General features: G+C 37.8%; 1 protein-coding gene across 3 annotated transcripts; it reads left to right on the forward strand.

Moving 5' to 3' along the window:
- The first annotated feature begins 551 nt into the window (after positions 1-551).
- On the forward strand, positions 552-16,437 carry LOC112514632. 3 transcript variants are annotated; one of them, XM_025121208.1, is made up of 5 exons: positions 552-643; positions 4,215-4,998; positions 5,114-5,288; positions 14,858-14,943; positions 16,128-16,437. In XM_025121208.1, exons 2-5 carry the CDS (start codon positions 4,255-4,257, stop codon positions 16,203-16,205), a joined length of 1,083 nt encoding a protein of 360 aa, XP_024976976.1. In that variant the 5' UTR covers positions 552-643; positions 4,215-4,254; the 3' UTR covers positions 16,206-16,437. The 3 variants fall into 3 exon arrangements, with proteins under 3 accessions (XP_024976976.1, XP_024976978.1, XP_024976977.1); XM_025121210.1 differs by having other exon boundaries at positions 4,426-4,998; XM_025121209.1 differs by lacking the exons at positions 14,858-14,943; positions 16,128-16,437 and adding an exon at positions 13,828-14,765.
- Positions 16,438-17,023: the final 586 nt, after the last annotated feature.

Raw genomic sequence — 17,023 nt, forward strand, 5'->3', positions numbered from 1 at the left:
TTAAATCTAATGTTTTTAACCTCCATGGATGATTTCCTAGGCATTCATCGACATTTAGATTAACATCCTTCTGTAACCATAATTGCAAAACCTAAACCATGGAGATGATGCATATGGTGAAACAAGCAAGAACACATGAAAGGAGTCGAACGTAACTGATGAGAAGTATTAGGTTTAAGGTTAAAAAAGTAATTTGGTTTTTAAAGCTAATAAGTTGTTTCTGATTTCTCTTTAAAGGGGTGTTTGGAATTGCTTATTTGAAATAACTTATGCTTTTTTATAAAAGTCCTTATCAACTTATTATAAGTTAAAATGATTTAACTTATTCAAAAACTTTTTATTACCGGTTTGACACTGATATAAACTATTTATCCGATCGGTAAAAAAATATTTATCCAAACACTAAAAAAAAATATTTATGGGTGTGGCACCGCAATAATATAAAATCTGGTTTAAATAAGCAATCTAAACACTCCTAACCGACGCTGCTGCGGCTTCTCAACTCCGTCGTGGACCGTCTGCGCCTTTTCTCCTCCGTCTGCTGCTGCTGCTGCTGCTGCTGCTGCTTTGTCTGTCACCACAGCCGCTGCGTCGGTCTCCACTCTGCCACCACCGATGATGCCTTTCCTCTTTTGCTAATCAGGTGAGGTTGCATTCCATCTCTCACATCGTTTGTGTGATACACCATAAGAAACTTCAATGTTGGTGGGGCGCTTTCGTGCACCAATGGATTGTGTGATGTTTCTAATTTTGTGCGACTTACCTAACAGATCGTTTCATAATCTGTCCCCCTCCTATTTGTTGATTTATCTTTTACCCCTTGGAATTTAATCGGTTTCTTTTAGTTTGATTGTGTTTGACCATGTATTCTATCACTTTTTAGCTTAGATTATTTCATGGATCAGTGTTCCAGAGTTAAAACATGTGACTTCATGCATAGGGTTTGACCCAACATCCGATTGAATTGAGAAGAAATCGAATCACAGTCCGTCGGCTTCACRGTTGAAATCCTTTGTTCTTTCAATGTGCAACAGAACTCACAAAATGCGACAAGATTATGTAAGCTTTTGGGAAGAAAAATATGTGGTTGCTGTGCATGTGTCTAAGCAAGTTAAACTCTCATGTTTGCATGTTTTTTTGAAAGGTTTTCATGGAATTGGTTTACCCATAAAACTTAGAACCAATACAATCTCAAACATTTGGTTTTTAATATTGTAACATCACCTTAAAAGAAAGGTAGAAGCACCCGATATGGAGATTCAGCAAGGTAGAAGCACCTTACTCTCTGGACTTTCTCATAGATTTTGTGGAGATTATTGGCTAAGTTCTTTATGTTTGGATGAAGATCTAGGAATGATCTTGTAAGCGTTTTCTTATTTGATTTTCTGTTCTTTTTCAGAACATTTAAATTTATGAAATTTTGATATTAAGTTTAATTTCATAAAGAATTTATCTTTTTTTYTCCTTACTATTTACTAAGATGATGCAAATTCACTCTATGATGTACTCTGTTTGCTACCACAAACGTATCACTGAAATGGGACTTACAAAATGAAAAGAAATGGAGAAAGGAAGTAAATCGAAAAGGCAACATAGAAACTAAGATTGTTGATTCTTTTAGTTCATATATAGATGTTTGACATAGAAATTCATGTACAGATGTTTGACATGGAGTGGTTCGAAGATTGTTGCAGTTTCAACTAAAACAAGTGTGTTTATATCTTGTTCTTGCAAGAAGAAACATTATTTTATCTTGCAATCCTTTCGAATCATATGCTTTAAGAATCATGCAATTTTGCATTGCACACAATAGTCCTTGGTTTTTCTTTCTTTTTCTTCTCTCTTATGACTCGAGATGATAARCTTACTTTGTGATCCTCACACTCTTTACTCCACTTGTTAAAATAAATGACTTAAGATATTGTTGGACTGGTGTTTACTGATAATGATACACCAGTRCTGTATTTTGGTCAACTTTCAGTTTGTATCCTAGGAGACGATATTCATTATGTGTATGATGAGATTCGAGCACATGTTAACCTTAAATGCAGCTTTTACGCATGTCCATATCACCCAAGATCGTGATAGTCTCTAGTAAAATGTGGGCATTTTGATATCACTTATATTATGACACATACATTCAAAATCTTATYTGTTTGGAAAAAGTCGGTGTGGCACTTGTGTGAAACATGGCTTTTGTTTTTTCTTGGTMTGTCAATGCACATAGTTTGTTATACCTTGGAAGGCTGCTTTCAGGTTTAGATATGTTAGGAGTAAGGGGTGGTAGACTGGTAGTAATAATAAAGTTGTAATAGCAGTAGACAAGTGTAAAAAGTGGCGCAGRGGTAATCAAGGGTAAAAAGGGAAAAGTATCAGTGATCCTGGGAGAGCTCCAGCCTCTCGAAGAACTGGAAAGACTTGTGATCATTTGATTTTGAGGGATTGAATGCATCATACCTCTGCAATTTACTACTATTGGCTGTGGAGTACTGAGTACGTCATAGTTCAACACCGAAATTAACAAGCAAGAATTTAATCATCTTCAATGGGCTTCGTTAGGAGTTTCTGGCTTAGGGGCTGTTTGGTAGCAGCTGAATGATTTTCTGCTGGATGATCAAGTGATCAGAATACTTAAGAGGCTCCGYATGATTTGGCACAAAATGAAAAATGATTGTTTGGCAAGTGTGTTCTGAATGGAGAGTCTGAATAACATAAAATTACCATTTTAACCTTCTATATGATATAATGCTGAATGAAGTATGACTGTTGATATGTGTTTTGGATTAATAAATAACTTTGCTTATATGTAACTTTGAAGTATAAATTACAAAAAATATATATAAATTACCGTATATTGATAAACTTGGATGGAAACCATGATCAAGTAAATGCAGCCATTTTGACTTCACAGAACTATACCAAAAGAATATCTCTATATGAGGTATAACAAAAGCATATCAGGGCTAACAAAAATCCATATACATACTTTAGTATCACAGTGCTACAAGAACCTTCAATATTATACATTTGAACAACAAAAAACCATTTTCGTCYACYTTGAGAAGGCTTCTTTCTTGTAACCCCAAACYTTTTCAAAGACACATCATTGTTGTCTGAAACCCCTGTGATCAAGAAGAAAGTGGAAAATYCTCTAGCTAAAAGTTAATCCATTTTGGGGCTGCTGCATTTTGGACRACAATTTGATTTWAAAAGAAACAACACAAAACCACCWAAAAGTCCAAGAACATGAAACATAAGAAGGGTGGTCCTATCGTGCAAAGTTTTCAAGTAGGAATAGATTGAACAGTACGAAGGGTGTGGTATCCCAATAGCCTCCAGAACCTAYTGCATCCCATCCACAAACATACAAAAMAAGTCCTTCGGTGGATTTTATGCATGGATCTTTTGTCTATGGCTCTCACATTATTGCAAATCTATGCCACTTTCAACAACCCAATATCAGAAACTTCATCATAAAATATGTATTCTTTTCACTACGAAATACTGTTAGGGTCCTTGTGATTGAGATTCCTAACGAAACTTTTAGGGTTCCTGTGACTGAAATTGTTAGGGTTCTTGCTATTGAAAGTGTTAAGGTTCTTGTGATTTCAATCAAATCAAGGAGATGAACSAGTAGCAAGAGGAAGATGAGAGACAAACCAGTAGCAAGGGCAATATAAGAGAGAAGCAAGGGTAACYGTGGAAAAACAGTGTCTCTGAATGATACTGATATGGCACGTAGAAGGGAGCGATTCAGAGCTTGTTGGTACTATTCAGAAGATGTTATTTTTTTTACCAAACAAKAATTCATCTGACCGAATATTCAGATGCAAACAAACAGCCCCTTAGGGAAGTAAGTTATGATTTAGAAGTTTATGTATCTTATGGAATAGTTCAAAATGCTTTGCAGCTTCGTGAAAGAAGATCTTGATTTCTAAGGCTCATTTGGATTATTAAATTATTCTTCTCCAACAGCACAGACTTGGTAGGATTTATCCACTAATATCTGTTGCAATAATCATTTGCATGACCTAAACTACTTTTCAGCTTTATGCATGCTTGAATATTAGAAATTTACATTCACAGAATTCATGTTGATYGTCTCTTTTTCCATTACTTTGTACTCTTTATGACCAGAAGTTTTTCAAGTTYAACCAGAGGAGTGATTTGTTGGTTCTATTGCCGGATAAAAGCTTGTTTCATATCTTATGCAGCTGGTCATAATGAGCTGGAATATTGACTGTTGATCCAAATATGAGGGACCGTCATGATGAGAATCGTACCAGGCGATCAAAGAGAAATTCTAGTAAACAACACTTTAACAAAGTAGTGGATGGCCGCGTATTTGGGGATGTCGATGATGACTATGCATGGCTTCTTAGTTTCTTGACCGACACTAACGAACAGAGAAAATCCTCTACGCAGGAAGTCATTGCTGAAGATGAAAATGAATATGCAAACGATAAAGATCCTCAATATTGCATGTTTTTRAAGGAACTCACAGAAAATGGCAAATCGTATAAGCTTAAAATTTCCAGAAATGATGAGGCTGTAAAATTTCTGGAGTATGAAGAGCAGGACAAGTCATATGGGTATGATCTCCCAACTTATACAAATATTAGCGTTGGTAACAGTGGAGATAAAGTGAACTCCTCGGAAGATATGSGGGGTAGGCAAATCAATCAGAAGGTAAAACGGACTCTGCATGGAAAAAAAGGGGAGGTTTCAACCACCAAAGAAATCTCAAGGAAAAAAAAGATTAAGGAGCATACGTGTATATCAGATCCTTTCCATGATGTCCCTGTGGACTCTTGCTACCGGTTGTTGCTAGATGGTTGCATACACTCTGAATATGGTGCATTTGTCTATGAAGGAAAACGAGTGAATTATGAAGAGAAGCCTACAAGTTCTGGTTCAGATATTCTGATTTGGGATAATCTTCAGGATTGCAGTGAAGTAAACAATAAACAACAAATAACTGCAAAAAAAGAACCATCTGTATGTATTTCCTTCTGCTGTATATGTTGACCATATTATTTATGTTTTTTAGTATTGTTCCAGTTCTCTCTGTTGTGAGTTTAGTTCCCAATCTCAATAATTCTGTTCTTTTCAGCTAAAGGAGAAGCTCATGCGTATTCTTAGACAGCCATACAATCAGGAAGAGTATGAAAAACTTTCAGAATATGTGGAGCAAGAAAAGCCAATATGCCGTCTTTTACCTTTGCGTTACAGGGCAATATCATCTGCATTGGATGGTGTGACAAAGTCGGTGCTTGATGACGTCCCTAGTAAGTTGAATTGTTTAATGCACAGGTTCAATAAAAATGTTTTCTTGTATAACATATCTGATTTCTACCGGATACCTCAAATCTTTTTTTTTCTCTTCTGCATAATTTCTAGTTTGACTTTAGACGATTGATAACCTTAATGAACTGAACAATATTGATGATTGATGATGTAACCAGTATAGATAATGGAGTCTAGTTCTTTAAATTGATGTTYTTTTACATAGGAGACATTCTTTTACTTTTTTTCCCCAGCGGTGGTTATTACAATCCCTTTGGTTTGAGGTCTGCTGCCAACARAGCTGTTGTATGTTCTTATATTGATGGTGTTAAAGAGAATTATGTCATTTCAATATATTTGCCTTTAAGATTTTTGTTAGTGTTTCTTTGTGTTCATCTTGTCGGCCMACTTTTTCTTATTTGTTCCTAGCTTCATCTATAGAATCCTTACACTTTATTTGTTTTGGCCATTATGATTTTCATTTTGTAGGTTTCATTTATATGGGGTGAAGAAAATGAAAACGATGTTAGATGCCCGAAAAGTTAAGGGACTCACAAAATGGAAAATGGAAAATGGAACATGGATCAAATCGATTCAAAAAAATGGGAATTTATGCTCGAGTCCTATCTCTACATGTCATGACTTCTAGTACAAGCCTTAACCCATCACTTTCAGCCACCATTGACTTGGCCTTGTCAACTTGTAATCTTTGACTTTCCCTTGTCTGGTTTATTAACTCAAGTTCTATATTTCAGTTGCTGCTCTAGTTTTGAGAAAAATGATTAAGGCTCTCTATTCAAGTGTCTTTGAAAGTGCAGTAWGGTTGTAGTGCTACTTTGGCATGTATGTGACAACCCTCACTTCTGACGCCCGTAACCWAAATCGTTACCCGACATGGGAAGTGGGTTAGAGTCTCAATTAACAATAAAGTCTATTGACTCTTGGTTTTGAAATATACGCAATGTCATTAGACATAATGTTCAATACAAATACACATAAGGGTAAATTAGTTACATTAGTCTAACCATTACCACCTAATATCTAAATCTCCAACTACTCAATAATCTTCCCTCATCACTCAACTTACATCCCTCACCTTGAAACTTGGGTGGGAAAATGTAAGGGATGAACAACAATGTTCAACAAGTAACTGCATCAACATAGAATAAATCATGCATAATAATGGTTATGAAATACTAGTATCGAAAGAATAATAATCAAAGCAATTGAATAACCAATAAACTGAAATTGTGTCAATGGAAGCAATAATGTGGACATGTAACTATGTTGTTCAAACATTGTTGCGATTAAGCATGAACTGCCATCTCCTTCCTTTGAGGTCCATGTATTTTCTGCAGAGGCTCCCAAGTGGGGTACCATTTTCGTAATTGTAATCCCTTGCCTTTCTTGTTGTTACGRATCYAATTGTTATGGACCAAAGCCCACATAAACCAASTATTTTAAAGGTATATTCTAGAAGGTCCAAAAGGGTAGAAAAGAAAGTGGCTAAGAAAGTTAGTTAGAGGTGAAGTGCTTAAATAAGGGAGAGGCTGGGAAGAGGAGGTATTTTGTTATTTTTCCTAAATTGTAATTGGCTCTTGGCTAAGGCTTTGAGAGAGGGAAGTTTTCCCTGGATTCCCTATTTTGTTATTAGCTTTTCATTCAATCAAATCAGYCGATTTACTCTATTCTTGTTCTGTCTTCTTACTAATTTCAGTAATCTGTGAATTGTTCTTCATCACTCGTCCGACCTGCCTCGACCTGTTGTGTGTCCATGTAAACAAGAGCCCAACAAACCCGTCTCGATCAACATGATGAACAACTCCAGCAACTTAAGTCGGATGTTTTGGAAATCAAAACRGCGATTAATGCTTGGGAGGGAGATCGTGCAGAGGAGGAGGAATTTYGCAAAATTGTAATGTCGTGGGTCAAACAACAAGGTAAGCAGCCTAACTCGGATACTGGAGGACYGTCGATGGTGTCCAGCGGTTCTCCCATCATTCCGACACTGTTGGTGGGTGATATTTCAGTGAATCAGGGGGGAGGGGGTATCTCCAATTCCGGTTTTACTATGGGAGGAGGATTCGCAATGGCGTYGGGTGGGAGTCCTTCAATTCTCTGCTCACAATCGGGATCTTCACAAGGATTTCCTTGGGCCGTAAAGAAGATTAAGCTGCCGGAATTTCATGGTTTTGATCTGCAAGGGTGGATTAAGAAAGCAGAATTGTATTTCGATATTCATGGTACGCCTTTTCACCTTCGAATTCATTTGGCGCAGTTAAGCATGGAAGGCGTCGCTCAACACTGGTTCACGATTGTTAGCCAGATTTACRATTCGATCACTTGGGAACAATTCACCCGGGAACTGCTACAACGTTTTAGCGGCCTCGAGATACAGAACCCATATGAGCAACTAGCGATGATTAAGTAGGTAGCATCTATTCACGATTACATAGACGATTTTGAATATCTGTTATCATTGGTTCCTCGATTGTCGGAACCTCAGGCTATGGGTTATTTTGTTGCGGGCCTACGGGATGAGGTTRAACGATGGGTACGTCTACATCGTCCTCAATCCCGGCTTGATGCTATGTATTTGGCAAAGGATGTMGAGGAGATGATCCATCCYTCGTCCGACAACATGGCTCTATCTCGATTTTGTTACAAGGGTGGGAGTGGATTAACTAATGTGCATTCTTACGATACTCGACCCACTTCGTTGGGCCGCTACGAGTTAAAAARGCCCAATATTTCCCCTAATAGCGATAAAAACACACTTCAACGTCCGGATCCAGGTCGTTCGTTTTCCTTGTCGCGTATCCCAGGGGCGTCYCCACTCGACAACGCTCAGTTCATTAATCGCAATCGGGGGGTTTGATCTCTTACACGCACAGAATGGGAGGAGAGACAGAAAAAGGGGTTATGTTTCCGTTGTGGACAACAATTCTGTCCAACTCACAAATGTCCRAAAGGAAAATTGCAGATACTTTTGTTGGGTGAGGATGAAACAATGGGCGACAATGGTGAGATTCATATGATGGATACGATCGATGAACAAGTGGTTCACGACGAARCCRATATCCCAGTCGGGTTATGTACCGCGTTGGAATTTTTAGAAGTTTYGTCTAATTCGTCGACCGGTGGGACAACATTGAAAATTGAAGGGGTAATTGCCGGAATTCCTGTGGTAATTTTGGTGGAYAGCGGAGCCACCCATAACTTCGTCTCACGGAAATTAGTAAYTGCTTTGGGTTTGGCTGCAAGTKTTTTTCGGGTATCAACATTCAGCTGGGCAATGGCCATAAGATTTTCGTTAATCAGCGTTGTCTGAACTTKAAAGTATTGGTGGGAGCATGTGAATTCGACGTTGAAGCATTGGTRTTTGACATGGGGCATTTAGATATGGTGCTGGGTAYGGAATGGCTCAAAAGGCTAGGTGATRTTATTCATAATTGGGAAYAATCGTCGAATTGTTTCCAATATCAGGGCACCTCGGTATACCTCCAAGGTTTTGGCAAATCCCAAGTATCGCARACGTCGCTTCATACTTGGTTATCCTTGATGGTTACATCACCTACTCTTCTAGCAGCAGATCTTGGGCGGCGTAAGTCGGCAGAAGTTGAGACGTTGTCCGTAACACAACATCGTGATTTACAGGCACTATTCAACAACTTTTCAGCTGTGTTTCGTGACCCGACGGGTCTGCCACCCGAACGCACTCATGACCATCGAGTTTCGTTGATTACTCCGCATGAACCAASCTGTGTTCGTCCCTATCGTTATCCTCACATTCAAAAGGCTGAAATTGAGAGGCAAGTATAGGAATTATTGAATTTGGGAATGATTCGTCCAAGTAAGAGCGTCTTTTCGAGCCCCGTTATATTGGTACGAAAGAAAKATCACTCGTGGCGAATGTGCGTTGATTATCGGGCCCTTAACAAAGTTACTATACCCGATAAGTTCCTAATTCCGGTAGTGGACGAGCTCATCGATGAGTTAAAAGGTGCYCAATATTTTTYGAAATTGGACTTGAAATYAKGGTATAATYAGATTAGGATGACGCCGGACAGTATTGAAAAGACTGCTTTCCGCACTCATGATGGTCATTACGAATATTTGGTAATGCCGTTTGGGCTTACAAACGCTCCGGCGACATTTCTAGCTGTGGTGAATGATGTTTTTTGTCCGTTAGTATACAAGTATGTAGTCGTTTTCTTCGACGATATCCTTGTCTACAACCCTTCTTGGTCTAGACATGTGGCTGATTTGCGGGCCGTGCTTCAAATTTTATTGGATAATCATTTGTGGTTAACCAAAAGAAGTGTTCGTTTGGCCAACAGTCAATCGAGTATTTGGGCCACATAATCAGCAGCAGCGGAGTTGCAATGGATCCCAAGAAGATTGAGGCAGTTTTAGCATGGCTAKTACTAGGGGCGGCAATGAGTCAGGTTGGGTTAGGTTGGGTTCGGGTTTAACCCATTTATTAAACAGGTTGAAAATTTCAACCTAACCCATTTAATACCCAACCCATTTATTAAATGGGTTGAAAATTTTCAACCTAACCCAACCTGTTACCTAAATGGGTTGATAGCGGGTTGACCTGTTTACAATTTACTTAAACCAACCTGTTAAATAAATGGGTTGAACCTGGGTTGACCCACTAATGTTGGACGCCTAGACGGAGAGAAAACTGAGAAGGAGACAATTAGACAAATGTTGGACGGAGAGAGAGCCGAGAGGAAGAAAAACGTTGTACGGAGAGAGAGCCGAGATCGTGAGATCGAGAGGTGAACAACAAACTTGAAGAGTTGGATTGGACTTTGGAGCGATAATGGAGTAATGGAGGCAATTGAAGTTTGGATTTTCATCTCACGATGGTAGAATCTTTAATTAAGAATAAAACAAAATAAAAAATTAGAATACTAGATATAATATTAAGAATAAAATAAAATTTTATAATATTTTAAATAGGTTGAAAACAGGTTGAAAAATTCAACCCAACCCAACTAATTTATTTAAATGGGTTAGGCGGGTTGACCCATTTATTTAAGTGGGTTGAAAATCTCAACCCAACCTGCTAATTCTGGGTTAGGTTTGGGTTGGGTTAGCGGGTTGGGTCATTTTTTGCCACCCCTAGCCATTACCCAAACAATTAAAAGGGTTGCGAGGTTTTCTAGCCTCACAGGGTACTATCGGAAGTTTGTTCGACACTACGGAAGTATTACGAAGCTCTTAAYTGATTTAACRAAGAAAGATTCCTTCTTTTGGAATTCGGAAGCTCAACAAGCATTTGAASCTTTGAAAAATGCTTTGGTCACGRCTCCATTATTGGCTTTCCYAGACTGACAACTTCCATTTGTTGTGGAATGTTATGCTTCGGGCAAAGGAATTGGGGCTGTGTTAATGCAACAACAACGACCAATTGCTTACTTTAGTAAGGCGTTAAGTGAGCATAATTTGGCCAAGTCCGCTTATGAACGGGAGATCATGGCGTTGGTTTTGGCGATTCAACATTGGCGTTCTTATTTATTAGGAACTCGTTTCACGGTTTATACCGACCAAAAGCGTTTAAAGTTTTTGCTTCAACAACGGGTAACAAGTCTRGATCAACAAAATTGGGTGGCGGAATTACTGGGTTATCAGTTTGAGATTTGTTATAAGCCGGGCCGYGAGAATAGGGCGGCTGATGCATTGTCCAGACGGGCTGAAGAAGGCGAGTTAYAGTCAATCGCATCGTACCCGATATGGCTGTAAGGGGCCTAACTCATTGACGAAGCCAGAAATGATGCGGAAATTTAGAAAATTATTCAGGATTGGCAACACGATCAGGCGAGCCAGCCYGGTTATTCGGTTCATCATGGCATTTTATTCTACAAAGATCGTTTGGTCATTTCGCGAGCTTCTAAGTTTATTCCATCRTTGCTYGAAGAATTCCATAAATTGGCATYCAGAGGTCATTCTGGCTATTATCGCACTTATCGACRTTTGGCTTCTACTTTGTATTGGCCGGGAATGATAGCCGCTGTCCAACAGTTTGTTAAAGCTTGTGACTTATGCCAATGATGTAAGGCTAGTTCTACTACTCCGGGTGGCCTCTTACAGCCGTTGGACATCCCTGATGCGATTTTGGGAACATTTTACGATGGATTTCATTTTGGGATTRCCCAAGTCTAAAGGTTATGATGCAGTGTTAGTAGTGGTAGATGGACTCTCGAAATACAACCATTTCATACTCTTAAAACACTCRTATACTGCAAAGTCAATTGCCGATATTTCTGTCCGTGAAGTCGTTCGTCATCATGGGATTTTGAAGTCCGTTGTTAGAGATCATGATTCATTATTTTTGAGCCATTTTTGGCAATAAATCTTTCGATTGCAAGGTACTCAGTTGCGTATGAGTTCCGCCTACCATCCAGAATCGTATGAAATTGAAGCCATATCGACAAATGTAAGTTGCTCCTCGTATACATCAGAAATTGACAGCAAGGTTTTTTGGGCCGTTTAAAATTGTGAATCRAATTGGACCAGTYGCTTACAAATTGGAGTTACCGGCTTCTTCAAAAGTGCACCCGGTCTTTCATGTTTCTTTGTTAAAGAAGGCCGTAGTATCAGCCACAGTGGAGCAAATTCTTCCCCCGGARTTAGAGATAAACACAACCGATATGCTGTTTCCAGTTGCTATTCTTGCAGAACGCACGGTTAGGTCTCACAATGATTCAGTGTTACAATGGTTAATTCACTGGAAGGATCGTTCGATGGRCGAGGCAACGTGGGAAGATGCGTTGGTCATTAAAAGCCAATTTCCGGATGCAAGTCTTGAGGACAAGACTTTAATTGAAGGGCGGAGTAATGTTACGGATCCAATTGATTACTCYGGATCCAATTGTTATGGACTAAAGCCCACATAAACCAAGTATTTTGAAGGTATATTCTAGAAGGTCCAAAAGGGTAGAAAAGGAAAGTGGCTAAGAAAGTTAGTTAGAGGTGAAGTACTTAAATAAGGGAGAGGCTGGGAAGAGGAGGTATTCTGTTATTTTTCCTAAATTGTAATTGGCTCTTGGCTAAGGCTTTGAGAGAGGGAAGTTTTCCCTAGATTCTCTATTTTGTTTTTAGCTTTTCATTCAATCAAATCAGCTGATTTACTCTATTCTTGTTCTGTCTTACTAATTTCAATTATCTGTGAATTGTTCTTCATCACTTGCTTACCTGGTTTTACCTTGTTCTCTTGCTTTGCATTCTTGTTTGATTCTGGGTATTCAAAAAAATTTGGTTGTGATTGTCTGCTCGCTTGACCAGCAGCTATGACATCATCAATTGTCTATTTGGCTTTCAACTTTTCTTGCTAACGGTAGCTTTACTCTTGTCTTCGCGGTTTCATCAGTACTTCCCCTTTATTAGATTTCACTTTGTGATTCTATGACCTCATATCTCAGCTTTTTACATAACCGTCTTAGTCATTGCYCTTGATGATATCTGGCCTACTTCTGTGAAACACATTCCAATCCTTCATACCATGTGTCAACCCTATAAATCGCCATATCCTTGACCTACCTTTTCCAATTGTCAGTYATGGCCGTTTTTGGAGTCTCTGTTCTGATCCCTAATCCTCACCTGTGCCTAGTTTTCTGGTAATTGGCACCACCCATCATGATGCAGCCACAAACCTGGTTGGTTCAGTTGTAATTTGTTTTCTTCAGTTGAATGYGTTTTTTCTTGTGACATCGGTATGGCTATACATTTTGTTAGCGGCCATTGCCTAACCAAGTTTATTTTAATAGTTGATAATTGTCATACTYGTCTTCACATGCTACGTTGGTGTAACTACTAAAAACCATGATGACCTTTTTGTCTATATTTATTAAGTTTTCTGCCTACGTTCATATTCAATTCTGACCTTCTTTGAAACCCTTTAGGAGTGACAATGACAGCATTTTACTTCCAACTTTTTACAAAATCTATCTTCAGCAAACTTGGCATTGAGTCCTCTTACGTTTGTGTCTGTTGCTATARGGCTATAGTTCTACAAATATGAGATACTTAACTTCCTCTTATGTTGGTTAAGGTGACTCAGAATCCTATTCTATTCTACTGTGTATAGCTTCTGGGTCACCTCTCTGTTTTGGAATATATCTTGACATTGTATTAATCAACTTTTCAAGTTTGAGTGAGGATTCTACAGCAGCAGCATCAGCAGCACCTATCCTGGTATCCAATGTTGGCAAACATTGACTTACACAGGTCGCTACTAGTTTGGATATCAAGAAGATTTTTCTGAATTCATTTTTAGAGGACATATATATGGATCAACTACCGTGATTTTCCTTTTTCTTTCAAGTTTTATAGGAGTCTAAAGTCTTCCATGTTTTCTGCTGTCTATGTGTCTTGAAACACTCCATTTGGCCTGGTTTAAGACGGTTCTTTGAGATTCTCTAGCTGTTTGGCTTGTCCATACAGCTATGCAGTTTACTACAGACATTGGCAAGGCAAACACATAATATCGATTATGTAGGTGACATTGCTTTCACATCTGATTTATTTTAGGTATTGCTGACCTGGTGGTCGCTGATTTTGTGGTCTGATACTAGGATTGGAGGTATTATCATCACATTTGGTGTTCTTACTTTGCTGAAGCAACTTCTATGATTGTGGCATGCTTGGATAGCAGACTCATTCATCGGCTCAGTCAGGAAAGTTGCCAAGTTTTTCTAAGAAATATAAAATTGCAAGACTTCTGATGCTCCTGTTATTCAGAGGTCAACCATGAGATATTCTCTACTTTATAGCCAACAACCTTTTAACATGACAGAGCAGGAAACAACTTGCTGTCTCTTGTTAGAATGCATACTATGCATCTCTGGCCATGACCAATCTTGCTTACAAAATGACTTGGGTCAGGGAGAGCCCGGAACACCAACTGACWAACTGAGGCGGCTAAAAACATATCATGTAACCAAGTCTTTTGTGGGAGGAGCAAACATAAAGAAGTCCACTACCTCATAATCATATATAACCATGTTATGGGTTCAATAACAAGCCTATGATCAGCTCGTAGACATCTTGACCAAGTCACTGCAGAAACCCAACATTAATTTCACATTCATACCATAAATCTTTATTATCAACTAAACTAATTACTAAGAAGTTCAATTATCTTCTAACATTCTTTCTGGAACTAGGGATGAAATTCTTTAGAGRCATTATATTTATGGAGCCGAGTGACCTTTACTAGTATGATAGTTGCTTATCGCTGGTTAGGGCATCATTTGTTCTGATTATAAAGAAGCGAAGGGTCGACTTTCTGAGTTCTCATGTGAGTTGTGTCAGTTGGCAAGACACTCTCACATGTCTCATTCCTCTAGAAGAATCAATCATGTAGATGCTCTGTTCAAGTTTCTTTATATTTGCAACTTTTAATTGCTTATTTTCGTGCATAATCTTATGGTTTTTCCTTCTAGAAACTCCCTTGTATGCATCTAGTTTCTGCTTGCTTTTTTTGTTCAAACTACAATTTGTATAACTTAAGTTTTTCTATTATTTAGCATTGAATTTTTTTATTACCTTAATCATGCAGCAAGTTTTAGGAGGAAACTTCAAGCTGCCCAGAATGAGCGACCTAGAGCTCTTAATCTCTTGCGGATGTTTTGCTTCTGGCTAGAAGTAAGCTTTCTGAAGAAATTATATTTCTCATGAATTACTTTTCAGGGCTGGTTGCTTTATTATCTCTCGTATTAAATCTGTACTCTCTTCTTTCAGAAAGCATATGAATCCAAAATATAGATTATCTTGTATATATAAGCTTTAAGTTTGAATTTTTATCATATTTTTCAACATAATAATAATATTGTCATATTAGGTTGTATTGCATCTGTTTATGTTTACTTCTTTCCTGACAAGATCTTCTTTTTAATACAAGTTGATGAATGGTTTAACTAAATTTTTTAGCTTCTACTTTTATGGTACTATGATGTCATCCCTAATCTCCCCCATCCCATTTYATTACCTTGGTGTTGTGACTGTGTGATGTCTTCTATCCAGCACAACTCAACTTACACAAACATGAGGATGTAGTAGGGCCGTAGGCTACTATTTATATCCACTTAGTCTCATGTAGATCAACACAAATCCATTTTATTTTCTTTATCTTTTGTTTTCTATGATTTATGTCCTGTTTCCATCCTATTTGCGTGTTGGGAGGCCTATCCTTTGACCGCTAATATTTTATTATTTGCTATATATTTGTACTTTCTCTGCGTCTTCYTTAACTCACTTCCCATTTGTCAAAACCCACCACAAAACCAATAAAAGGTTTCTCTGTTGTAAAATTGAAACTTCAAGTTTTCAGTGTTGTTTACTTTTTGCCTTGAAACATTGTGGTGGTTGTGTCTGGATGCGTAAGGTGCATTAGTGAACCATAAGGAGTAGCTCAACGAGAGGTCCACGAGGGTTTGTTTGACTGTTAACTTCAGGGCCCATGGGATTAGTTGCAAGCTTGGCCCAGACACGTTATGAATATGGTGCACTAGTGACCAGTCCATAGAACAAGTCGAATGAATCAAAGTTGACCTAGTGCCAGGTCAACTCCAAATATTCGCTTCTCAACTGATAAGATCTTGGGTTTGCTTTTAAAAGGTCAAGTTCCCTCAGGGCCACCGGAGGGTGGTGCCCATGGGAATGTGCACCCAGAAACTCACGGTTACCAAAAAGGTTAGCATGTTCTAGGACACCGCCATCTTTTGATATTCCATTGTGTATGTTTGTTAAGCTTAGACATTTTGGCCCATGGAAAAATCAGCACCTATTATTGAATCTACTTATATATCTTTTGCTTTTTCGTGGTACAGCATGTGCCCAACGAAGACGTATTCCAACCATGGCTGAATGACGAGTGTCTGAAAGTGCTACCGTTGASTAGGAGATAAGGACGGACCTGCTATTGGATCAACTAACCACTTCTTTTGGCTGCAGATATGTAMGTAAGATGGCAATGAGATTGTGACTTCATTTTTTGGTTATGGAAGCTCCTTGYTTATGTAATTGGTCCTGATCCAGATGTTAACCGGTTTTTTTGTGTTTTCTCATGTCCATCTCTAGCATGAATCATCTTGAAAATGTACATCTTTAGAAGAAAAAAATTTGATTTCTGTGATGATTTTTGGTTGTCAAAGTTAGAATTGCACCAATTTCTTGGCATAGAGCCATTTCTTACTTTAAAATMTTGAAACCATTACAGCATTACTAACGATTATGTTATAATAGAAATTTATAATTTTGTGTTACAACGGTTATGTTATATTGTATGGTAAAATAGAAAAAAGAAAGACAGAAAATATGAAAATCTCACTTTAGAGAAATACTTATTTTTAAAGAAATTTCTAAAACTTTATAGTAATTCAATATTTTTGACTAATAAGAGGTATCAAAGATAAATGTTAACAGAGAAAAATAATATTTTATTATATATATTGAATATTTTAATAAAATGGTTAATGCTAAAATTAATATTTTATTAAAAAAAATTATAACATAGCTTTTGCTTTTGTAGATGCTATTAGATACAACCGTAGGTGTACATGTTTGAAACTTTTTTTTTAATAAAAATGATTCTTTTAATTTATTTTATTTAAAATAAAACTTAATTTTTTAATTTGAGTTAGTTATAATCAATATTCAGTATCACTTTTGAGTTTTGAAAAGCTATATCTATATCTATACTATATTATAAAATATTTGACAAAAA

This window comes from Cynara cardunculus (genome assembly GCF_001531365.2).
Source record: "Cynara cardunculus var. scolymus isolate 2C chromosome LG 6, CcrdV1, whole genome shotgun sequence".
NCBI classification, from domain to species: domain Eukaryota; kingdom Viridiplantae; phylum Streptophyta; class Magnoliopsida; order Asterales; family Asteraceae; genus Cynara; species Cynara cardunculus.